Source organism: Meriones unguiculatus, chromosome 2 (assembly GCF_030254825.1).
Source record: "Meriones unguiculatus strain TT.TT164.6M chromosome 2, Bangor_MerUng_6.1, whole genome shotgun sequence".
NCBI classification, from domain to species: Eukaryota; Metazoa; Chordata; class Mammalia; order Rodentia; family Muridae; genus Meriones; species Meriones unguiculatus.
Genome location: NC_083350.1, coordinates 132930949 through 132957743, shown reverse-complemented (window position 1 = coordinate 132957743; position 26795 = coordinate 132930949). Strand labels below are relative to the sequence as shown.

The 26795-nt window shown below is 37.9% G+C and overlaps 1 protein-coding gene across 3 annotated transcripts in view; it reads left to right on the top strand.

Annotated features, from left to right (window-relative positions):
• Naaladl2 (N-acetylated alpha-linked acidic dipeptidase like 2) overlaps positions 1-5587 on the top strand; it is a 1327651-nt gene extending 1322064 nt beyond the window's left edge. For all 3 annotated transcript variants that reach the window (XM_060378133.1, XM_060378134.1, XM_060378132.1), the window contains one exon: positions 5325-5587. In XM_060378133.1, the coding sequence (XP_060234116.1) occupies positions 5325-5523 (199 nt within the window). In that variant the 3' untranslated portion in view covers positions 5524-5587. The remainder of the gene's footprint in view (positions 1-5324) is intronic.
• The last annotated feature ends 21208 nt before the right edge of the window (positions 5588-26795 follow it).

Here is a 26795-nt window from a genome sequence, read left to right as displayed (position 1 = left end):
TAGTGGGAGAAGAGAACTGACTCCCTCAAGTTCTCTTCCAACCTACACATGTGTATTTTGATATGTGCAATGCCCCAACCATGTGCCCATAATGGAAAATATAAACACGAAGAGGACAGTGTAAGCATTTGCTGTGTGTAGGGTATATAGTAGTTCTCACACATTTAAAATTTCAATCATTTACTAACCCAGCATGATGAAAAGGTTCATAATCTAATCTTGCAAGCACATACCACGTGACAGAATAAGTCTTCTTGCTCCTGTCTACCTGTAGTTCAGTCCTCATTGAGCAATCTCTCCCTGTCCTTCACTATCCCTCTTTCCCCATTGTTAAGTGGACTCTCCTAATCTCAACTTCTATGGGAGCCACATTTTCTCCACATATTAATGACAATTCTATTTTTAACATCATAAACTAATACAGCACACATAAGCCTGAACCTATGTAATTGCTAAAAGTGAAATTCCGTGATTGAATGGTTTATTGTTGTTGTTTAATTATCTTAAGTTTTTAAAATTCTATGGGAAAAGCAAAAGATAAATTTCCAATGTAGAAAGTTTAGTACTCCTGAAGATGAGCCCATTGAGTCTTAGACTATGGGAGGGTGTTATCACCTGGGGCTTTGTTAAGATATTTTGGAAACATGAAAATATAACATACTTTACATATGTATCAAAGACATATGGTCAGTGTGGAGAAATATTATACATTTCAGGCCACCAGACTGGATATAAGGCTGGAGCACTGTCCCCAATGCCAGCGGTAATTCCTACTGTGTCTTTGTGCTTCAGAAAACTGCAGAGTTCCTGTGCTGTGAGTGAGCTCTTGCCAGAACATGGCTCACAGCTCCTCTACCACTGTGCAAAGTGGTCATCTAAGTAAGTCCATATCTAGAAAATAGTTTGCTCACATAAAAATTTAAATTTGAATGTAACTATAGTATCATTTATAATGCTTTTATTGTGCTGTTTTATTTAACTGAGATGATACAAAGTTTGTTTCACAAAAGCATAATATTCAAGAGTATTACATTTGGGATTGCTTACCACTCAAATCCTGTTGCCTTTTTCTTTTTGAATGTTGAGTTTTGCTTTTAAATAGTGAGGCAGTTTATAAAGACATTCCATCATGGTATCCTGGAGTTGGAACTGCATTCATCTTCCTATCTTCTTTCCCACTAATCCCACTCATTTTACAAGGCAAGATTCTATATCTACTTTTATGCCCTATACATGTCTAGAATGAACACCAGGAAATAAAAAAAAAATCTGGTTAATGAATTAGCTAATAACAAAGAAACATGTCTCAAAGGATGAAGTACAAATAAAAAATATACAAAATACTTCGCTGGAAGGGAAATACTGGCAGTCTAGCTCACCAAGGAAGAATGTCAGATTTGGGAAATGCTTTGGTTTGTGTTACAGAGGCAACACATTACTGAATAGAACTACAATGGCAAGGAAACAGCTCCAAGAATTGTATAATAGGATTACATTAAAGTCAAAGGCTCTGAATGGAAAAATAAACTCTGAACTGCCTATAGAATAGGATGAAATTTTAATTATATTTCAGTTAAGGTGTTAATATCTACAAAACATTAAAAAATTGTAAAATTTATACACACACTGTCAACAAATGAGTCAATGATCTGCACAGAGAACTCTTTTTCATCATATAAATCCAAATTAAAATTTGAATTTCTGTCCCATTCTGTTTAAAATATCTACTGTTTAAGAAACCAAATGATACAAATTCTGGTAAGGATAAGAAGAGGAAAAAAAAAACCCTAATTAACTTTTAGTAGAAATTTAAATTAGTGAAATTTAAACTATGGAAATCAGTGTGAGGTTTTCAAAAAACAAAAACCAACTAACAAAAACAAACAGACAAAATCAAGAAGTAAAACTACCAAGTAGCTCAGCTGTAAATACACTAGGCAGATGCACAAATTCTATATGTGCTTCTACAAAAGTACACTTCATCATTATCAATATTTATTTCCCAATAGCAAGGATACAGAATCAGCCATGAAAAGATGAACAGATAAAGAAAATATGGTATATGTGTACAATAACACTTTAATCAGCTATAGACAGAAATAAAATTATGTAATTTGTAAGAAAATGGATAGAACTAGAAAATATATTAAAGTAACCTAGGCCTAGAAAGACAAACATTGTAGTTATTATGTCATATACAGATCTTCACTTGTAGCTGTGAACTATGTGTGTCCAGAAGGGTGTGAATAATATTAAGGCAAGAAACAAGAATTGGGTTCATGGAACTTGAAAAGGGGGGGATTTAAAGAAGGGAAAGGGGAAGGATAATAGAGCAGAATGAAGGAATACAGGTTATAAAATACACAACAAAAGACAGGCAAGTACCAGGAGGAAAGAAATAAACCAAAATAAACGTATTTATGAAAACTCCACATGGAAACCTACTACTTTGTTAGACAATTAAAAACATAATAATAATAAAGCAAATGACAGTGGATAGGAAAAGCATGACAGGAAAGGGAAATGCTTACGTGATGCTTTTGGAAATATGAATTACTCCAGACACTTTGAAAACCAGAGTAGATATTCTTCAAAAAATAAATAAATAAATAAATAAAACAACACCCCCATAAAAAAACAAAAACTGAGAACAAAGCTATCATATAATTTGTCTAAAAACTAAAAATATTGAAATAATATATTAATTCAAGCTTCTTGTGTATGCACAATCAACTCACTTGTTTCTGCAAGGATTTAGAGCTAGTCTCCTTACAGTTTAAAATAAAAATGACTTAAATTACAATAGCAAAAGTGTGGTCACCAGTTTCCTACTTTGAACTATGAGTGATAAGCATTTAGGTAACTCAAGCCACCAAGATTAAAAAACCCTCCGGTACTGGATAGTTTCTATTCCAACTTGACTCAAGCTAGGGTCATCTGGGACAGGGCCTTCTTAATCAAGAAAAATGCTTCTAAAAATCCTGTATATGTAAAGGCCCATCCCACTGTGGGTGGTACCATTTTTGTGCTGGCGGTCTAGAATGCAGGCTGAACAAGCCATGGCCATCAAGCCATAAAGCAACATTCTTTCATGGCCTCTGCTCTCGTTTCTAACTTCAGGTTCCTGACTTGACTTCCTTCAATGATAGACTAGGATGTAGAAATGTAAACAAAATAAATCTATTATTCAAGTTACTTTTGATCACCGTGCTTTATCACAGTAGTGGGAACCCTAGCTAGGACACTTTCCTTGTCTTCTGTAGTGAGTCAGGTTTAACAGAGTAGCAAAATTCTTCCACATGAAACGTAAGGCAGAAACATCACAATACATCCTTGGGGAAGATGGCTCAGGTTATAGGACAGAAATAAGGTGTCACCAGTATCCAATAAAAACAGCTGGCAATGCCAAGAAAAAAAAGATGTTTTTCAGGGTTTTTATGAGGTTAGCTGGCTTTCTGTGCCTGGAAATCACCACGAATACACAGTTGGCAATTCCAAAGCTGAGACAGGGAACCATGGGAAAATCAGGAAGTAGCAATCCAAAACATTATCACCGTGGGTGCCACTGTTCTGGCTAAGTGGTCTTTTGTTCTCCATGTTGGTTTAAAAGTAAAATCTATCTCCCTTTCTCTTCTGTTTAGAATCTTGAATTAGATTATTTTTGCAAGCAGAATGAGTTCATTCTCTTTTTCTAGGCCTATGATGATGCTCATTCTAGTCTCACAATCTGTCATATGAAATTATGATTTCATTACTACCAAGAATATCTTTTAGTTTCATGGTTCCATGTCTTCGCACATGTGATTTTGCCTGCACAGAATGCAGTTACTTGCAGCACCTTTCATTACACCACCATTGAGGCTGGTAATCATACTCATCCTTAAATATAACTGCCAAACATTCTCCCTCAGGATCCTTTATATGAGTATTCCCTGTAGCAAGCCTTCATATGTTGTGGCCAGACCTTACGTCTCTCCAATGAAAATTAGAGGAGTATATTTCAACTATTTATATGTGTACCTCTCTGATGAGGACAGGAAAATCCAGCTAACTCAACTGCTTTAGGATTGGGAATACACTATGTAAAAGACTGTAACTTTCTGCCCAACTACCTCTGTCTTTCTATCCAGTCCTTGCTAAAGGACTGTTAGGCTTTACCATACTCAATTCTTTTTTTTTTTTTCTCAGACATCTGGCTAAGTTATAAGACACTTTCTAATTACACACTTCAAAATTGGGAAGATATGTTTAGAGTTCAAATGCACGTGAAAGAAAAGGGAATAGTATAATTCCATTGTTCAGGTTCAACAGTTATTCACAATCACATTGAATCTTTCCATACTTCTTATAACTCCCTTGTCCTCTTTGCATTCAAATTATTTTAAAGCAAAATTCGACAAATAATATTTTATTTGCAGTTAGAGCCACCTGTTCAATGTTAAGAATATTATGAGAAAGTCTTGAAATATTTGTTTCTTAAAAATAAAATGATCGTCATTCCAGTTCTGTTGCTACAATAAAATACAATAACAAAAAGCAATACTGGAAAGAATAGGGTTTATGTCACAATTCTGGATTAAAAATCCATTACTGATTCATCAAGGTCACAGGAACTTGCACTTAAATCCAGGAAATGGTGACTCCTATGGAGGGCTGGGCTTTCCCACACCAGAACACACAATTGAAACACCTGTCCCATAGACCAGACTGAATTAGATATCCCCTGCTATGACTCTCTTTCCAGATGATTCTACATAGTAGGAAGCTAACTGGAAGAACTAAGCATTAGCAGATGGATGCCACTGGTATCTCGTCTTGAAGGCCAGGGATGCATAGAGCATCCACCACACGAAAAGATTGTCCGGCCCAGTGTGTTGATAGGAAAAGGCCAGGAAAATCTCTTCTATAGGTTCTGGCTTTATCAATTCTCCCTTTAATTCAAGTAATACATGGACTTGTTTTCTATAGTCAATCATTTTCTAGAACACACTACAGTATCATTTAACAACTCTGTTTCCTGTATTTTCTGGTTATTAGATCTTGAAGCTTTGCAAGTATCTCACTCAAATTTTTTGGAAACACCTTTATGTTATGCCATAACATTGTGTACTTCAATCAGAAAGCATTTAATGCCTTGTGACTTCTGATCCTACTTATGAACTGCATCTTATGCATTCATTCATTATGGGTTGAAAAATAGTAATCCTATATTTTTTTCATTTTGTGCTGACATTATTGCTTTGAAGCACTATTCCTTATAAGGCTTTGATATTTAAATGTATATCTATGCATAAAACATTTACATATTCCATGTTTCTTTTTAGAAACATCCTGTACCATCTTGACGAGAAGACAAGCCAGTTTTCCATCCTCAAGGAGGCTTGGGCACACCGCAATCCTCTGGCATCAAATGAGACCTTGCAAGAGGCCCTGTCCAGTGTGCTGAATAGCATTAATTTGGCTCAGGTTTTCTTCAAAGCAGGACTGGATGTGTTTGAGAGTGTCTTAATTGGAAAGAACTGAAAAAAAAATGCTCAACATTTTTAAAAGTTTGTTTACAATTGTACAAAAAAATGTTCTAATTTGACCAGGTGTCTTGTTTGTTTGTTTGTTTGTTTTTTGTTGTATCTTTGTCATTGAAGTCTTCCCCCAAGTTTAAATCTTTTTACAGAATAATTTTAAGTGTACATAAGAAAGAACACTTTGCACATTTTAAGCATTTTCTTATATCTCCATTTGAATATGTAACAGCAATTACTAAAATAATACTTAAGATTTATATATTGCAAAGAAATATGCCATATTTTTAGATCTAAAATGCTTTGGGGTGAGGTTCAAGTGTTTTTGACACCATCACTATTGCAGACAGAACGTGGAGGAATTCCAGTATTCTCTCTGATAAAACCTCCAGTGATTGGGTTCCTGTGTTAGACATGGAGACCTGATAAGGTTTCATATAATTTTTCCATATGAACACATGATGCATTCTGAATGAGTGATTGAAACCCCAAAACACTTTGAATGTTTCTATTTTATGAAATGAAGTTCCTCCTCTTAACACAACTAGATGTAGTAAAGCACTGGCTACGAAATTGTATTTTGTAAGTAATAAGGAAAAAAGAGCCATAAACATTCCAAGGGGAAAACTCCAAGAAACTGGATAGAGCAATTTAAATGCAAATTTCTCCTACAGTGACAAGTTTTGAAGCCCTTAAATTGCCTCAGTTGATGCTACATGAACTTCAGCAGTGATGTGCATCTGACAAGGAGGAGAACATTCCTTACTTCGCTTTCTGTGGTTTCTGACTGAATGACATAAGCAGCGACAAGCCAAAGGAGAGCATCTCCCTTGGCAGACCCTCCTTACATCTTCCCCCAAACCTCTTGCTATAAAGTGGCTTTAACAGAGCACTATATAACTACAATGGAAAGATGGCAATGTTTGTCCTTGAAAAGACAAAATATCATCAAATAGATGTAACTGTTGTTTTATACTACTGGCAAAACAAACCAGACTATGAAAAAGATGTTTGTTTTGTCAGCAAATACTCTAAATCCAGGAATAAAATTTAACATTTTTCCTTTTGTTCTCCTTCATAGTGGATAAAGTAAAAACACAAAATAGGCATGCCACTTATTCCATCAAAAAATGGAGTGATTTTTTTTTGAGCCTTTTCTTCCACAGTTCTGTCTTGTAGGAGATGGACTTTGTATTTTGGCTCTCTCTTTCAGCAGCTCCAGAATTTATAGTCATGCCAAGATAGAAAATTTTGCCTACTGATGGACAAGTAAAACATTTATTTAGTCCATTTATTCCAACACACTTGCTAAAAAAATAGTTTTCTTATAGTGTGTAATACAGTTTCAGAATATTTTTATAACAGAATATTTCTTATAACACTTCCTAACAATTTTCAATCCTGAAATAACTGGTATTCCACATGGCTAGACAAATCCTGTGGCCATTCTGTGTGTCTAAGCCTTTACTTCTTCTGGATGAACAAAAAAGTAAGGTTAGTTAAAAAGAAAGTTAGAGTTAAGAGATAAGAATTAATTGTCATTGACTAAGTGCTTTATAAGGGTCAGCTCTTCCCATCATTGGTAATATTTGTATGCTCAAAGCAGAAACCTTAGGCAATTAGTTAGATAATTGAATGCAAACATATTCATCTGAAGTGCCTGTGTATATACATTTTCACATGAGAAAAGAATCTATCTTGTAATATTTTAATATTCATATTTAACGTAAAGATTTTAACTGTACTTGCTTCAGAACATTTTGCCTCATTGCTATGTATGGAAAGGCACTAAGAGGGCTTGGCACTGCCTTCCCAGCAGCACTTCCCCCCATTATCTGCAGAGATCCGGAGAGGAAAGGGTGCCAGCATACTCATAGTGTCAGAGAGTCAAATCTTATGTCAAAGGGTGTTTAACTCTGAATCTAAGGCCATGCAGTTCCTAGTTTGGAGTTGAATTTAAAACAAAGAATGACAAACTGCCTTTCATTTGGTAGATTATAATCTCAGTTCAAAACTCTATATTGTTCCTGTACAACAATTCCCAAAAATATTTAGAATAGAAAATCAGCATCTTCTGGGTTTTTATAAAGACTATGTCCATAGGTAAAATGAGACCTGTATTCCTTCCTTCTTATTGTATTTGTTCACTGAAAACCAGTTAACCCTTTGCTATCATATTTTATTAGATCATTTAAGAGATCATATGAAAAGTTTAACTCACATTTAGAACATACGTTCATGAATCCCACAGATGATGCTGCATGTTTTCATTTTACCTGAGTTGTAAGCCCTTAAGACACTGCACCCCAGCTCTTGACATGCTTGCCTTGAGACATTTTCAGATGCATAGCAGGTTAATTTTCTTCAAGCTCCCCAGTAGATATCGTCATGAACCAGGTAATAGGGAGTGCTATATGAATCAACAGTACTTTCAAATTGGTACTGAGACATCTGGGCATAAAATCATCATTGCCCCAATTAGATGCAGTACCTGAAGACAGAAATAAAGAAATGTGGACATCCAGAGAGTGGTTAAAGCCTCTTAGATTTTCAGCTTTTCAAGCTTCTTGGCCAGTGTGCATGTCCTCTCTGCCAGAAGACAGAATTACAGATGACCTTTCCAGTGACTTTGTTGTAACCAGCCACCTATTTAGACCGAGTTGTGTTCTGGGAACATAATTTTAATGCCAGGCAAGCTCACTCTTTGATTATACTTGACAAAATGCTCCCAGGAAATCTGGGCAGAGTGTGAAGTCTGAGGAGGGATTGTACCTAATGCCAGAAGTCAGGGAGGAGTCTGAACAAAATGTTACTTGTTACATGGGAACATTAACAAGCTAAATCAGTGGATGTAAAATTTGAGGAGTCTTTGCAATATTTATTATCACATTCTATATTATCTAGTTTAGCCATTTCTAACCAGTATTAATTCTATATCCTGCTAAAATATTTTGAAACCTTTTTAAAGTAAAAAAAAAAAAAAGTTGCATTAATGAAGACTCCCAAAGATTCTCACAATTCCATCATTAAAACCACAAACAAGGGGCTGGAGAAATAGTTCAGCAAATAAGATCACTTACTACTCAATCATGAGGACCTGAATCCAGTTTCCAGCACCTGTCAGAGAACTCATCAATGCTTTCACTAAGAGATTTGGTGCTGACCTTCAAAGGCACTGCACACATCCACACGTGTACACATATTAATAAAATAGACCCCAAACAAAAGAAAGTACATGCAAAGGATGACCCATTTTTTTTTTCAATGCAGTTTATTCAGGAACATTGAACAATCCTCAGACCCCGGGGAAAGCCAGCCCACAGCTTAAATAGCCTCTGGGTAGCCTACCCAGGCGTGCCACGGGGGCAATGCAGATAGGTCCACATACATGGAAGCAAGCCAGATCCTCGGCCTTAGCCAAATGTGGAGTTGTTCATGACAGAGAGCACTCACCCTCGGGAAGGTGGAAGGCGGAAACCAGCTCCATCTTTAAGGCATAGCATTCCGCAGCTCTCTACAGTTCCCCCTTTTTGTTTTAGACGCATCAGGCAAGAGTAGAGGTCTGATCTCTGATATTAGAAATAAATTGGGACTTTGTACTGATGTTCATTTAGGTGTCATCCACCCAAAGAGCATCAGACCCGTCTGATACCTTTTTCTCAGAGGCGGGACCTGGGGCATCAACCCGCATGCAATCAGACATGCTCTTCTCTGGGTCCAAAGCGGCTGACCCTAAGTGCAGTGCTTAGCCTCGCATCCTGAGCATAACATTTTAGCTTTTTATGGTATCCAACCATGCTTGGGGAGAATGTCCTGCTTCAATGGCTGTAAAGGCCTGAATGATCATGGCTGCATCACACTGTTGTGAGACTCTAATCTTGCATATATACCACAGGCAAACCAAGGAGACCAACACCAGAAGGCCTGCTGACACTCCCATGCCCGCCCATTCCTTCAGATGATTCATGGCTGCAGCAATCCATGTTGATAATCCTGTGGCTAGTCCTGCGTCCACTCTGGTAGAATTTACTGTGACAATGGCCACTCTCAGCTGCTCCCTCGTAGTATCGAATTCTCCAGTCCAATTACCTAAAATATAGCTCGACAATTGTTTAGACAGATTTGCAGCACAGGAAAAATTCTCATGTTGTATGCTAGTGTCACAAAGTCCAGCATACTTTCATTGACAGCCAGGTTGAGCGATTTGCCATAGGGTATCAATTTGCTCCTGCAAGAGGTCAATCCTCTGATTGAACACCATCAAGCTTCCTTTTAGTTGAGCATTAATTCCTTTATGTACAACTAAGGCATGAGCTACATTGGCTAAATGATTATTCAGGGTCTGAGCAGTCTGCCCAGTATGACTCATGGCTAATGCCCTGGTGGTTGCTCCAACAGCCGTCAATGAGATGGTAGTAACAATGGTGGCTGTAGTTCCAAGATCCCTTTTCTGTCTGAAGAGAGTCATAGCGTGAGGGGCATCAATGGGCACAGGCACCCAGTGAGGCATGCGAGTAACCAGGGCATACCTAAATTTACTAGCATTCCAGCATTGGGCAAAAAAGCAAGTATCATTACCGCAATTACTTGGCTCTATCTGGCTAATTTTATCTGTGAAAGAGTAGAAGGGTATAGCTGACATTTATGCTAGCTACGGCAGGCACTGGCCTAGACATATTTTACACTTTCTTTCTAGTGTACTATCTAGAACAACTCATTTAAGAAGGAAGAAACCAGTTTTAATGAGACAGCCTCATCATTTTCAGATTATTTTCTTTAAATTGACTTGTTGTATATTTCTTCTCTGAGGGATTCTGTAATGTCAATGTGACCTTCCTTACACAAGGTACTGCAGAGAACACAAGTGTTTTGATTTGAAAACATAGTATGATGTAACATTTTGAGGTGCTCTTTCCACATACAACAGGCCTCAGCTAGGTCATCAACAGTCTTGGCTAGAAGCCCCTTCACCATAATTGCAAAATACCTAAAAAACAACATACATAATTCCCAATGGCTGTAGCCCACCTAAATTATCATGTGAATGTGTAAGTTTGAAACATCTAAAAAAACGTGAGAACTACGCACAGGATCATAATACTATCAGGACAACTAGGCTTCAAGTTATGAAACCAAGCCAGAATTCACTAATCTCATAATATCTTCTCTCAAATGTATGTATAATTCACTGAATAAACTGCAGGTACTTTGATTTAGGAATATGACTATATGTCAGACTTCAAAATTCTGAATAATCTACATCTTACATAGCATGTAGAAGTTCTGTTTTCTAGAAAGATAAGTGTCAGAAAAATACTTTTTTGTTACTATCTTGTTAGTAGTGAATCAGCATCTTGCATAAAAATTGTAAAATATTATTTGCAGGACAAAATGGTAGACGTGGCAAAAACATTCTCCAGAGACATACCTTGGTTTGTATAATTAATTCCTTAAAGAATTAAGCTTTCTTTGAGATTACACTTTGCCATCTCATATGTTACCAAAGTGAGCCTTAACCACACATTTCCTTAATTGAAAGGAACTACTTTAAATATATGGGCTGAGTAGAATGGAGATGACCTTGCACATTCCAATAAAATACTCTCCAACATGTTTCTCTACAGATCTGGGAAGGGAGAAGAAGCATAGTATTTGCCCAGCCACGCTAGCAAATTATGATTTGTGTGAGTTTAAATTGCTAACTTAAAAATGGCACAATAGAATTTGCTATTCTGAAATTTGCAAAAGTGCTGTGACTTCAAAGTACCCTGTCAAGTGTGAATATCTTTCAGTTGAACGAAATTCTTTTATCAAATTCTGAATCTGAAGTGACCTAAATTGTGAAGAATTGCAAACTATAGTATAGAATGTTGTTGGTCATCATCATATCCACTAGGATATATTTTATTTCCTTTCTAGATACTCTATAGAAATAGTATTAGACTTTTCCTTTCTGTAGGAGTGGTTTTAAGTCCCGTCTATTAAGCATAAATGTATGTTAACTTCACACAGGTAGTTAACACCTTTTCATTATCCTCTGAAGATTTGTGCTAAAAGTGCTTTTAGCAGAGAGACTGTCAAGCATCCTAAAACCTGGCTTCCTGTTAGTGACATGTTTCTTAAAGGCATTTATAACTTTGTATTCTATGTAAATCAGAATTAAGAGTAAAGGAGTAAACTGGAGAGGATTGAGGGACTCCACTTGTACTGTTTCTGATTATTTTATCAGGTATTTAATATACAGTTACAAAGCTTGCAATAAACAGGGTAGGATATTGAGGAAATGCACTCTGCAAAGACAAAGAAATACATGAATGCTCTGATTCCTTATTTTCAGGATTCAGTCAAGAATTATATCACAGGCTACTGATTTACTGACTATACCTAGAGGAAGTTTTAATGCCTGTACAAAGCACCTAACAGTATTCACTCTTGCTCTTTTGACGGCTTAAGCCATGAAACACTGAGGTAGGTTTTCTCAGAGAAAAACAAATTCTATTTTGCTGGGGTTAATTGATACGCACCACCTCAGTCATAGAGCAACCACACAGGTTCCTGTCCTATGCCTTATGTCATGTGCTGTAGGTTTATAAGCTTGAGATTAATATGCAATCATTATTATGAATGATTATGCTGTGTTAAAGTTGATATTGGTCTTTTGTTTTAATTAAAGTGTACACTTTGCTTCTGTATAGAGCGTCACTGAAGAAATTGAATCAGAGTCCCTGTTTTAATGGGCTACATATATTTTTCAATCAAAATGTATAATTATTTAATTGTCCCTGCTCTTCAGTAATTATGCCTTTATAGCTTCTTCAAGGGGAATGAATTCAATGTGTGTCCATGCAGAATGTTAATACCTGGGTTTCATCTTTGGAGGTTTAATAATGTGTTTTCAGTATACACTGTAGAATTTTATTAATATTTATAATAGTGACTTTATTTGATTTTATATGAGACTGTATGAATGGACCTTACTCTAAAAGTTAGAACAAAACACAGCTAATGGGGATGATTCCCCTATCATCCAAACCAAACATATAAACAAACAAAATATTTCATTACACCATTATAGCTTGCATGCAATAAGCAAAATACCCAGATGGTTAAGTGTAGTTCACATAATTATATTGCAAGGATGTTATAAATAATCCTGTTGAGGGATTAAGCCCCTCTTTTAGTTGATTGAGTGTGTACACTGAAAACAAACAGGTTTAATGGCAGATATATTACACATTTTAACTTACTACTTGAAAAAGATTCAGATAATAAAAGCTTTCCAGAGCACTCTAAAGTTCTCATTTGTTTTCATAGACACCCAGAAAATTACATGTCATTTTGATAATACTTTTCTATGTGGGCATTCACTGATCATATATTTTTAGGTTTGTTAGTTGTGTTTGTAATAAAACATTTGAATGGACAGATTTTATAAGAGTTATTTTTCTAGTACTATAATATCAAAAAGTGTAGTTGTACAGTTATAACTAAAAATGAGCAGGGTAAATTTATAGGTTCATTTGGAGCAAATTTTAAAGGCTAACTTTACCAAATAAATGTACTTTAAATAAAAACACTCACCTATCAAAGAGGTATGTCCATTAATAAATTGCACTGAAATGTCTTAGAGTTACCTTTTGTTCAAGATAACTGTATTATCATCTGTGACTGATAACCTTCACTGCATAGAGATTGCTAAAGTCATTGTTATCTTTCTTGATTTTTAATGACACTAGTTTATAGATATATGTCTATATTTTCCAATTTTTATATATCGTCAAATGTCTAGTTTCTAGGAGTGAATGGCCATTCAATACTGATTATTTTTGAGTGTTCCCCAAGTGTGACTGTAGCTCAGTGTATAATCTTTCTGTGTTACTCAAATGACTCAATACGAAGCTTGTGTTGTGGTTTAGAGTGATAAAAATGGATTGGGTAATCAAATCCATTAAGAATGAGTGAGTATTTCATATTTCTCTTGCTTAAATATTTGCACATAATTAAAACTGTAGTACCATGAAATGCAAACATCTTTAAAATAACATGTTCTGATTCATAAATACAATGAATATATAGAGTGAAATGATCATTTTAAAGCATCAATTTCAAATGTACTAAATACAGGTGAACATTGATTCTTTATGCTTTTGTTACAAATATACAGTATTTTGAATATGTAAATGAGTTAGTTGTTCATTCTTTATTAATGAAATATCTTTCCATAATGATTACCACACTAATACAGGTGTCCCTTTGCCACTTATTGAGGGAATCCTGTTTAGAGTTTCATCATTCTTTGCTTTCAACTCTTTGCTTGAAATTTCTTTTTTTTCTTCATTAATTAATCTATTTGTTCATTTTATATCTTAATCACAAACCTAGTCTTGGAGCTGGAGAGATGGTTCAGTGTTTAAGAACACTGTCTTCTCCTCCAAAGGACCCGGGTTCAATTCCCATCACCCACATGGCATCTCACAAATTTAGTCTCTTCTCACCTTCCAGTCCCTCCTTCACACCCACTTTTCCCATACCCCCCTCGAGTAACCCACCCCAGCACATCGAGTTGCATCAGGTCTAAGCGCCTCCTCTTTTGCTTAGGCAAGACAAGGCAACCTGCTAAGAAAATGGCATCCAGAGGTAGGCAACAGAGTCCAAGTCAGAGACAGACCCTGCTCCAATTGTAAGGGGATTCAGCTGAGGACCAAGCAGCCCACTAGCTTCATATATGTAGGAGACCTAGTACTAGTCTGTTTATGTTCTTGTGTTGGTGGTTCAGTCTTTGTGAACCCCCTTGAGCCCAGGTTAGGTTACTCTATAGGTCTTCTTGTGGTGTCCTTGACAACTCCAGCTCCCTCAAGCCTTCCCATAACTCTTCCAAAACACTCCCTGAGTTTTGCCTAATGCTTGGCTGTGGGTCTCTGCATCTCTTTCTATTATCTGCTGGATGAATCCTCTCAGATGACAGTTATGCTAGGTTCCTGTCTGCAAGGATAGCAGAGTATCATTAATAGTGTCAGGGTTGGATCGCTCCCATGGGGTGGGTCTCAATTTGAACCAGACATTGGTTGGTCATTCCTTCCATCTCTGTTCCATCTTTTATCCCTGAACATCTTGTAGGCAGGACAAATTTTGGATTGAGAGTTTTGTGGGTGACTTGGTGTCCCCCTTCTTCCACTGATAGTCCTGCCTGACTATAAGATGTGGCCACTTAAGTCTCAGAATCCCCCACACACATCAGAATGGATAAGATCACTCCTCAACTGCTGGTAGGAATGAAAATGTGTACACCCACGTTGGAAATGAATCTGGTGCTATCTCAGAAAGTTGGAAATAGTACTACCTCACAACCCAGCTTTACCACTTCTGGGCACATACCCAAAAGATGCTCCACCATACAAGGACATTTGCTCAACTATGTTTATATCAGGTTTACTCAATAGCCAGAAACTGGAAACAACTCAGATGCCCTTCAACTGAAGAATGAAACTGTGGCACAGTTACACAATGGAATACTATTCAGCTATTAAAAACAAAGAAATCATGAAATTTGCAGGCTAATGGATGGAACTAGAAAAGCTCTTCCTGAATGAGGTAACCCAGAAGAACTGATATGGTATGTACTTACTCATAAGTGGATATTAGCCATATAGTACAAGGTAAACATGCTACAAACACACAGATCAAGAAAAACTAAGTAGCACAGAGGGTTCAAGGGAAGGATGCTTGAATCCCACTAAGAAGGGAAAACAAAATAAGCATCATACACATTGGAGGTAGAGGGAGAGAGGAAATGGGTAAGAGAGGGGACGGAGAGGGGAGCAAGGCAGGAACAGTTGTGAGAGTGGGGATGAGGGGTGAGAGAACTTGGGGGGAGAAGGGAAATTGCTGTTGGGGCATGTCTGAGGCAAGCTGGAGACCTGATATGGGGGAGGCACCTGGGGAAATACGGAGGTGACCCTAGCTGAGACTCCTTGCTTGAACTTTCTGGTCCCATATTATACCATTTCAGCTTTGCAGTGTGGGATGCATTCTAACATCCAGTAACGGCATCTGTGCCCATTCCAATACAGACAAGTTTTGTTTCCTCAAATAACACTTTGCAAAGTGGTCCAAGTTAGTCACCACCTAGAGAAGGATACCTCTTTGCATTCGGTAGCAAGCTCCAGTCATTTATTTATTTATTCAATGAACATGCTCTAAGGAGCTGTTGTAGCCCAAGTGTTATAAAGGTGTCCAACACAATGTGTTCTTCCAGCCCTTCAGGCAAAAAGCATGTAGCACTTTAGCTTCACCTCAGTGAGAGCGCTAGAGTAAGCCATGACACTGTAGATTATTGAAATCTGAGCAGAGCAATTATAGGTGAAAAACAACATGGTGACCTCACTAGTCTTCTGTATGGTTCTTTAATGAAAACTGTTCTTTATTTAGTATTCCCCTGCACAGTAGTGTTGCTTTCTAGAGACTTACCACTGTGTAACTCTTTTGTTACAATAGGATGATGTTAGCGATGTCTTTTAGTCTTTAGAGTAGCTCACATATTTTATCATTCTATTACAACCAATTGATTATAAAACTGAGAATTATGGAGATTAATAACATTCAACTGTGAAAAACACACAGATGAATATTTTTAAATGATCATCTCTGTAGGATTACACTTCCAACACTATTAACATGAAGAGATGTTGGATTTTTATCAAAGGACTGTTCTGCATCTGATGACATGATGATGTGGGTTTTGTCCTTTAATCTGTTTGTGTTGTGGATTACATTTATTAATTTTCATATATTACACCATTCCTGCATCTCAGGGATGAAGTTAACTTAATCATAGATGATAATCATTTTAATGTAGTCTTGAATCCTTTTTGCAAATATCTCATTAAGAAATTGTGAGTCTGTTTATCAGTGACACTGATTGACCTATGCTTATTCTTTTCTTGGATCTTTGTTTGGTTTTGGTGTCAAGGTAATACTGCCTTTATAACAACAACTTGGAAGAGTTCCTTCATTTTCTGTTTACTGACTAATATGACAAATATTAGTGTTAGTTCTTCTTTAAAGTTCTGGTAAAATTCTGTACTGAGTCAATCTTGCCATGAGCTTTTTTGATGTAGCAAGTTGACAACCAATAATAACAAGTCATCTTATAATAATAAATACAAATAATAAACAGCAGTAATAATAATAAATATAAGTCTATCTCTTGACAATCATATATATCCTGATTAATTTCCAAATAAAAAAATCCAGGTCTTAATAACACCTAAACCTAATACAACAATCTCATGTACAATAGCAAATGCATTATATCTTTTCCTAGGTCATAACTATGCTTAACATGATAAAACTATCCCTTGTCCAGCCTCAAAGGCATTATAAATTTAGAGTAGGTTGCACTGTCTTTTGAGTGACATTCTATAGTCTCTCAAATTTAAATATGATAACCGTTGATAATAAACTTTTTTTTACACTTTATTCATTCTGCATCCCCCCATAAGTCCCTCCCTCCTCCCCTCCCGTTCCCACCCTCCCTCCTCCCTTTGCATGCATGCCACTCCCCAAGTCCACTGATAGGGGAGGTTCTCCTCCCCTTTCTGATCTTAGTCTATCAATTCACATCAAAAGTGGCTGCATTGTGTTCTACTATGGCCTGGTAAGGCTGCTCCCCCCCAGGGGGAGGTGATCAAAGAGCAGGCCAATCAGATTATGTCAGAGGCAGTCCCTCTTCACATTACTATGTAACCCAATTGGACTCTGAACTGCCCTGGACTACATCTGTGCAGGGGTTCTGGGTTATCTCTATGAATAGTCCTTGGTTGGAGTATGAGTCTCTGGGAAGTTCAATGTGTTCAAATTTTCCTGTTCTGTTGCTGTCCTTGTGGAGACCCTGTCCTCTCCAGCTCTTACTATTTCCCAGTTTTTACCTAAAATTCAATTCACTCTGCCCAACAGTTGCCCATTAGGCTCAGCATCTGCTTTGATAGTCTGTAGGGCAGAGGCTTTGGCAGAGGAAAGGCTCAACCTCACTAGCCATTAGGGAAATGCAAATCAAAACAACCCTGAGATTTCACCTTACACCCATGAAAATGGCAAGATCAAAAACTCAAGTGACAACACATGCTGGAGAGGTTGTGGAGAAAGGGGAATCCTTCTCCACTGCTGGTGGGAATGTAAACTTGTACAACCACTCTGGAAATCAATCTGGCGCTTTCTCAGTCAACTAGGAATAGTGCTTCCTCAAGATCCAGCCATACCACTCCTGGGCATATATCCAAAAGAGTCTCAAGTACAGAAAAAGAACATTTGCTCAACCATGTTTGTAGCAGCTTTATTTGTAATAGCCAGAAGCTGGAAACAACCCAGATGCCCCTCAACTGAAGAATGGATGCAGAAATTGTGGTACATCTACACAATGGAATATTACTCAGCAATGAAAAATAAGGAAATCATGAAATTTGCAGGTAAATGGTGGGATCTGGAAAGGATCATCCTGAGTGAGTTGTCCCAGAAGCAAAAAGACACACATGGTATATACTCACTCATATAGACATACAACATAGGACAAACCCACTAAAACCTGTGCATCTAAAGAAACTAAGCAAGAGAGAGGACCCTAACTAAAATGGTCAATCCCCATCTGGAAAGGCAAAGAGGATGGACATCAGAAGAAGAAGAAAACAGGAAACAGCCGAGGAACCTACCACAGAGGATAATAATCTTAATTGGTGTTACATCACATGATAAAGAAATTGAAGAAAGAAAACATAAATATTTCCACAAATGCATCGTAGGTCAACTTTAATCCTCCTTTCTGTAGCTGGTCCCATGGCCTTAGCTGGTATTTATAACTGCCTTTCTCTACCACCTATTCTGTATTTCCTCCTCCCTTGGCAAGAACTCCAGCAGGTTCAGCAAGTTCTTGGCTTTTTTCTTGAAGGAGGACTCATACTTTCATTCCTGATGTGGTCTGCACCATTTGCCATCCTGCCTGAATTAGGATGCTGTAGTTTCTCATTGACTCTATTCATGGTAGCACCAAGAGATACTCCACAGGATTTCCTGAACTCAAGACATTAACTTTCTTATTTCCATAGTGAATAAGAAATACAACTTCCCCATGGTAACCTGGATCAATCTTCCCTCCTAACACTGTTCTTCCTTTGTTAGCCTGGTGGTTTAAAGGCATGAGAAGTCCAAAGTTGTCAAGGTGGAAGTTGAAGCTTTCAGGGAGGGAGGTTAAAGCTTCTAGTTCAATAGAATGTGTGTTATGGTTTCTGGTAGGAGTACTTCTCCCTCTGAAACTAAAAATTCTAGGCTAGCAGAATCTAAAGTCAAGGAAAGAGGAAGTAAAAAAATTCTAGTGGGGTTACTAGCAGTGATAGCAAGTAAATCTATTTACTCTTCCACCCCTTGATTCCTGGATTCATGGATCCTGGCTATGGAATAATTCTTATGTACCCAATTTGAGAAAACTTTTACTATTAGAATTAAAGACACAAATTAACACTGAATCAATAATAATTTTAATACCCTATTGTGTCAAATTGATAGTTAATCTGGACAAGTGAGAGAAAGAGAGAGAGAGAATATCATACTTCAAAGGGCCATAACAGATCTCTACATATATTCCTTGTCAACAGAAATGTCTTTAACATTCTGGTGCCTGAACAGGGAAAGGTTTCAACATTCAACTGGGAAAACTGAAGTGGGTCATAGATCCTGCAGCTGGCTGCCTTACTGGTGAATGGGAAGATGTTTTCTGAGAGTTACTTTCCAGGACAGAACTGATGGTTACTGATTATGGGTTCCACTGATAGTGGCGAACAGAGGGGCCAGGATTAAATTACTGGCAGTGGGCCAGTGCTGATAGCTTCCTGTTGGGGCTTTACAACAACAATGTAAGCAGGAGGTAGGGCTCTTGGCTCCTCATGAGGGATGGAGGGATGAGGGGGTTAAACTGATTGTGGACACCAGGGGCTTATACCTATTATGGTAAGCAGGAGCTAGGGCTGTAGGCTCATAGCATTGGCTTTCCACTGGTAGTGGCAAAACATCTGAAAAAGGAAAAAAAAAGGAAAGGAGAGAAAAATTCACACACACATACACACACACACGCATGCACACGCACACACACGCACACACACGCATGCATGCATTCAGACAATAATGAAGTTAAACAGACGCCAGCAGGTAGGTTCCAACAAGTTTTTTATTTGTTTGTTTTGTTTTGTCTTTACTTTTTAAACTTTAGCTTCTCTTACAGGCTTCTTCTATTTTATACACACATATACACATATGTACATACATACATTCATACATACCTACTTACAAACGTATGTACATACATACCTGCATACACATTCACATATTGGGTGGGTGAAACAAACTCCAAGGAGTGAGCTCCAACCCAACCTTACATAATACTTATACATATATCTTGGCGGATGAAAAAAATTCCAAAGTGTGAGACCCAAACCACCCTACGTACATATAACTTGTGGGTAGAGCAAACTCCAAGGAGTGAGTTCTAAACCACACTTTTACTCTTTTCCCCGCAGCCTATATATCCCAGCAAAATATTTCAAGCAGTACAAAAACCACAATGTGGTTACATTCTATTTTTCTTTAGGTGAGTGATTACAATGAGTATTCATAAGAGAAACATAACTCAATAACTTCACATGATCAAATGTTTTACATATTTTGGGTAAAAAAAAAACCAAATGTGAAAAACAAGTTATTTCCAAGAACCCATATACATTTGTAACTAAGCAACCTGCTTAAATATTAACAAGGTGAACAAGGAAGGTGATTTCTCAGCCAGCTTTTCTTTACTGGCAGGCTGAAGTTTGCAGTTACAAAGAAATAATCAATTATCTTTAAAAAGTAATCTTATAAGAGTCTTAAAATAATCACAAACCTAAACTTTTGTATACAAAAAACAAACAAACAACAAGTCAGCCAATTAGGCTTTAAGTCTTTAAGGTGTGCATCTACTTATTAATACTTTTCATTAAATCACAACAGGACGCTGAGGGCAAAAATAGGTAAAAGAGATTAATCACCTTGAGGCCTAGCTTCAGTGAGGGAGTCAAGTCAGCTAATGTGAACTGGGTTATCATTCTTGCTTACTAACCTCAACAAGTCCCTGGCTTTACTATTAAGACTACATTTTCCTGAACTTCAAACTGTTCTCTAAAATTTTCTATATCAAAATCCCTAGCAAAAACATCTTTACTTACCTTTGCTAAACAATCTGTTTTTCCCTAAGATTTTCTATGTCAGAGCCACTAGTAAAAAGATCTTTACCTAACCTTGCTAAACAATCTGTTTTTCTTCATTCTTTCTAAGGGTAGTGGCCATTGCTAACAATTTGACTCTGTAGGTTCTTTGCAAGAGTGGTGGTTAAATCATTTTCCGCTCCAGCTTCCATGCCTGAAAGAGGTGAAGCATTATTAATTTTGAGAGCAAGATGTCATGCCTAGTAAGGGGCTGGAACTCCCCTTAGAGATTCATACAACTCATATATTATGAAGGATGTTGGGACCACAAGGACAACAAGCAGCGCTGTGCTGCCTAACAGCATGAAGTCCACAGGACAAGCAGTTCAAGGGGCCATGACACACACATCATGGCTCTACTAACTGGTGGGCCGCATTCCATGAGTTCTAAACTTGTTTTGTTGTTGCTCTTGCATGGCTCCCAACAAATGAAATTATGCTACTCAGGCAGACAATGCCTCCCACTCATGCTAAGATCCATACACGCTTTAACATATACCCTATTCAGGAATGAGAAACCATTGTTCATGTTATTGTTCAGAGGCCTCAGTGAGACATCCAAACAATATAAGCTATTGATGGTGTCATTTATTGCCTCCCAGAGCTGCAGGTAATTCCTTTTGCTGAAGATAAAACATGATTTCAGCTCTCAGTTTGATTATTTTCAGCCATCTAATCGTCTTGGCTGTGTCTGCTTGTTTTATTTTTGTTTGTTTTGCTTTGCTTTTTGTTTCTAGGCTTTCAGGTACGCTGTTAAGTTACTTGCATGAAATATCTTTAATTTCTTTATAAAGGCACTTGGTGCTATGAACTTCCCTCTTAGCATTGCTTTCATTGTGTCCCATAAGTTTGGGTATGTTGTGCCTTCATTTTCACTGAATTCTAAAAAGTCTTTAATTTCTTTCATTATTTCCCTGACTCTGTTGTCATTGAGTAGAGATTTGTTCAGTTTCCATGAGTTTGTAGGCTTTTTTGTATTTCTGATATTGTTGAGGTTCAGCTTTAATCCATGGTAGTCTCATAAGATACAGGATATTATTTCAATTTTTTGTATCTTTTGAGGATTGCTTTGTGACCTACTATATGATTCCATGAGGTGCCAATAAGAAGGTATATTCTTTGTGTTTGGGTGAAAAGTTCTATGGATGTCCTTTAGGCCCATTTGATTCATGACAACAGTTAATGTCATTATTTCTCTGCTTAGTTTCTGTTTTGCTGATATGTCATTTGGTGTGAGAGAGGTGTGGAAGTCTGTCACTATTATATTTGGTGATCAATGTTGGGTTTAAGATTTATGAATATTTCTTTTACAGATGTGGGTGCCCTTGTATTTGGGGCATAGATGTTCAGAACTGAGATGTTATCTTGGTGGAATTTTCCTTTGATGTGTATGAAGTGTCCTTCCTCATCTTTTTTGATTAATTTTGGTTCAAAGTCTATTTTATTAGGTATTAGAATGGCTACTCCAGCTTGCTTTTTCAGTGTGTTTGCTTGGAAAACCCTTTATCAGTCCTTTACTCTCAGGTAATGTCTACCTTTGTGGCTGAGGTGTGTTTCTTGTATGCAGTAGAATGATGGGTGCTGTTTGTGCATCCATTCTGTTAGTCTGTGTCTTTTTATTAGAGAATTGAATCCACTGACGTTGAAAGATATCAATAACCAGTGATTGTTAGCTCCTTTTATTTTGATGTTGGTTGTGGTGATATGTGTGCTTGTCTGCTTTTGGTTTTACTGTAGTGAAATTATTTATCTCCTGTGGTTTGGGGCTGTATTTTACCTCCTTGGGTGGGAGTGTGTCTTCTAGTATCTTTTGTAGGGCTGGCTTTATGCATAGATATTAAATTTTATTCTCTTATGAAATATGTTGTTTTCTCCATTGATGGTGATGGAATGTTTTTCTGGCTATAGTAGTCTGGACTGCAATCTGTGGCCTCATAGGGTTTGCAAGACATCTGCACAGGCCCTTCTGGCCTTTATGGTCTCTGCTGAAATGTCAGGTGTGATTCTGATCAGTTTTCCATAATATGTTACTTGGCCTTTTTCTGTTGCAGTTTTCAATATTATTCTTTGTTCTTTACAGTCAGTGTTTGGATTTTTATATGGAGGGAGAATTTTCTTTTCTGGTTTAATCTATTTGGTGTTTTGTATGACCCTGGTGACTAATGGGATTCCTTAGGAGCCAAGGGACCCTCCTCTCACTGACAGAATTCCTGGAGTCAGATGCTTATTGCTGGCTTTCTTGCAGTAAGCTCCAGGTGTCCATACATTGTGCTCAGACACTGTGCTCACTAGGTCCAACCACTTTGTAGAATCTGTGACCTCAGAAGTCTTGGGGTCTCTTTAGAGACACAGGTAGAGCTTTGGAGTGGCAGCTGGGGTTATTTCCATGAGTCCCAAGCATCAGCAATCCTGAGGTTGGAGTGGCACATCTGGGATGATGAGAGTGGGCTCTGGAGGTTGGAGCTTTGAGCTGCTGGGAACTGGAAGACATCCACACGTGATGGAATTGGAGAGGTGGCCTGACTCTGAGGCTGCTGATCAGAACTCAGGAACTCTTCCCGGGATTAGCCAGGTGATTTGAGGTTCATCCCATGAGTTTCCCTCACCATGGACTCTCCTTTCACCTGGAAAACACAGACATTGTGGTTTGTGGTCCATAGCATCGCCTGTCGGTCACTCTGCTCTCACTGCTGCCTACTGTTTAGATACCTTGTGGGATCAGCAACGCCACCTTGGATCTCACTCAAAAATCTTCAACAGGTACTATTAACTGTATTCTGCAGTCATCTGTAAACTTGAGAGGGAGGCAAGGAAAGGGACACAAAAGAGAGTATAGGGAGGAGAAATCATGTAAATGCAGAACACATAAATATAAAACAAATAAATTAACTATTAAAATGGTTAAAAAGAAAAAGAAATGAAAAGAATAGAGCTGGAAACTTTAAAGTGAGTTTTTGTATTCAAAATATGAAACAGAATAACTAAATAAATTCATTTCGTTGAGTAGCAAGTATTAACCAGGGTTGGTGGTATACATCTGCTGTGTTGGCCAGACTTATGTCAACCTGACACTCAAACTGGAGTTATCTGAGAGGAGGGAACCCTAGTGGTGAAGCTGTTTCCCTAAGATCCAGTAGTAAGACAGTTTCTCAAACAGTGATCAGTGGGGAGGGGCCAGCTCATGATGGGTGGTGCCATCCCTGGGCTAGTTGCAGGGCTCTATAAGAAATCTAGTTGAGCAAGTCGGTAAGCAGTACCCCTTCATTGCCTCTATATCAGCTTCTGCCTCCAGGTTCCAGCCCTGCTTGAGCTCCTGTCCCGGTCTTCCTTAGCTAATGAACAGCAAACTTATAGGAAGTATAAACCAAATAAATCCTTTTCCCCACCAACTTGTTCCTGCATCCATAGAAACCCTGGCAAACACACCTGTAGTCCCAGACTCAGGAGGTAGAGGATCAAAAGATGAAGGTCACACTCAGCTACAAGTATGAGAGCATCTGGGATCATGAGACTGTCTCAAAAAAATCTTTATTTACATTCATTGGAAGTTTTCAAATTTTTAAAAATCAATGAGCATTTTGAATGGAACATAAAAATAAAATTTTATTTTACTTTTTATAAAAAAAAAAAACAAAAAACAAAAAAATCTTTCAGCATTATCTTCCTTTTCTCTCCTCAGACAGAAGCCTCAGATTTCATATTTGCCTCCTGTCTCACAGAGAGATGCCAGCTGCATTTTTCCATGGGCCTCGCTGTCTAGGCAACTGAAGTATGTTTTATCAATCTGTGTTTTCTGTGTTGTCCCTTAAGCAGCATTAGAAAGGTTTGAGTGTGTGTGTGATGCATGATATGCTAAATCTCCCTTCCTTCCTCCCTCCTATCCACCCTCCTTTCCTTCCTTCCTCCTTCCCTTCCTATTTCTCTCTTTCTGACTCTCCCTCCCCCATCTCTAAACAAAAACATTAAACACAAACTGTCTAGGCACTGGACATTACCACTCAGGATGGGACTCACACACGCTGCATGAAAGTGGCTGTATGTATTGGTAGGTGACTATTATTTGTCTAAGATGATTCTCTTGTTGTGACCTTTAAGGTAACTGTAACTTCCGAGCATGGTTACAAATTTCTCAGAAAGACATTTTAGTCTCTGTGTGACTGTGAAATTGACATTTCTTTGGGTATGCAGACGCATGAATTAATACTCTAATATATTACTGATATCAATCCACCACTCTCGACATACTTATAAAAAATTTAAGCAGAAAACTTCTTCTGTGTAGAGTATTGTGCTTAATGAATAGCTGGTATGTCATGGTGGCACTTCCATTTACTGGAACAATCTCATGTGGTAAAGCAACGGAGAGCCTCTGTCACTGTGAAGCTGCTGCTTTGGATCTTCTGGATTATTTGATGGTTGCACCATCGCTCTGCATTTATAAGAAATGCTAAACAAGAAAATGTCATGAAAGCCAAATTCGATAGACTCTGTACATGCTGAAGAATACTATACTAGTTAAGAGTTCGATTTCAAAATGAGCAAGAGGTGGCATTTGGTTTAATTGACATGGACATGTGCCGGACTATGATTGTGGCTCTATGGCTGTGGAAGCTTGTCAAATGGCATCAGTATGTTTAAAATTTATGTCTTATAAATAAAATATTAGCTAAGAGTTTGAAGACAGAAAAGTAGGAAGATAATGATAGCAGAAGATAAGCACTTTGAGGGGGATAGCTAATCCTGGGTAACTCAAGAGCAGTGAGTCACATTCAGGTCCCATTGATCTGCCAAACTGAGGGAACATTTTGCCTACAGAGACAAGCTACAGAGGGACATAAAGGGAGGAGAGGGAGGGACAGTGAGACTGGGAAGAGATAAGGGAGGGGGTTATGGCTACAAAGTGAATAAATTGTAATAAACAATAAATAATTTTTTTAATTAAAGAAAGTATGTAATTGGCTTAGAAGAGACCATGGCTGCAGAGAAATGCAACAATTGGTAGCTTACATTTTGACTGACAAGCAAGAGGCTTGAGAAGAGACACACTGTGGATGGTGCCAAATTATTGAAATAAGGCTACACCTCCTAATCATTACCAGACAGTTACACCAACTGGCATCCAAGTACTCAAACCTATGAACCTATGCGGGCCATTCTTATGCACGCCTCCCTGCCTACCATCCTGATGTTGCTTTTGTAACAGAGAATGCACCTTAACTAACAGCCTCTCTGGTATGTCTCAGTGCCAAGCCAAGGTGTCTTCATGACCCCTTCCATCCTTGAGACTCTACTCTACTTGAGGCTGCACTTTGAACACAGTGCTAAGCCATGGATACTCTTCATACTCCCTTTACACCTGCTGCTTTCATGTTACCAAAACTTGTACCATGTGAGTTTCTTACCCATTGCCAAGTCCAGCTTCCAGCTTTAGATGTGCCTCTCTGTACTGACCCTGAGAAAATATGCTCCAGAAATGCTCACACCAATAAAGCTGGTCTCTTAGTGATCACTGTGGATTATCTAGTTCTAGCTGGACAGCATTTCTCCCAGCAAAACAAATGGGTAACTTCAGTACTACTGAACTTGTCTCTTGTAAATCGCAGTTATTTTTATTTTCATTCCTGGGTTTAAGACAAAATTTAAAAAAACACAGATTTTTTTAAACTAATTACAGTTTATTCACTTCGTATCCCAGCTGTAAACTCCCCCCGCTTCGCCATCCCTTCCCAATTCTACTCTTCCTCCCTCTTCTCCTATGCCCCTCCCCCAGTCCAATGATAGGGTAGGTCCTCACAGATTTTTAAATACAGAATATAGAAATGGCCCCAATAGAGTTTGAGGAACTCTCAAATTTCCTTTTTTCTTTGAAACTTCACAAGCCAGACCTCGGTTGTCATCAGTGCAACAGTATTGTCTTCCACAAGAGCTCAGAAGTTCCAAGCACTCAACAGCCTTTAAACCCCTCAATTTCCCAAATATTTCCACAAATCAT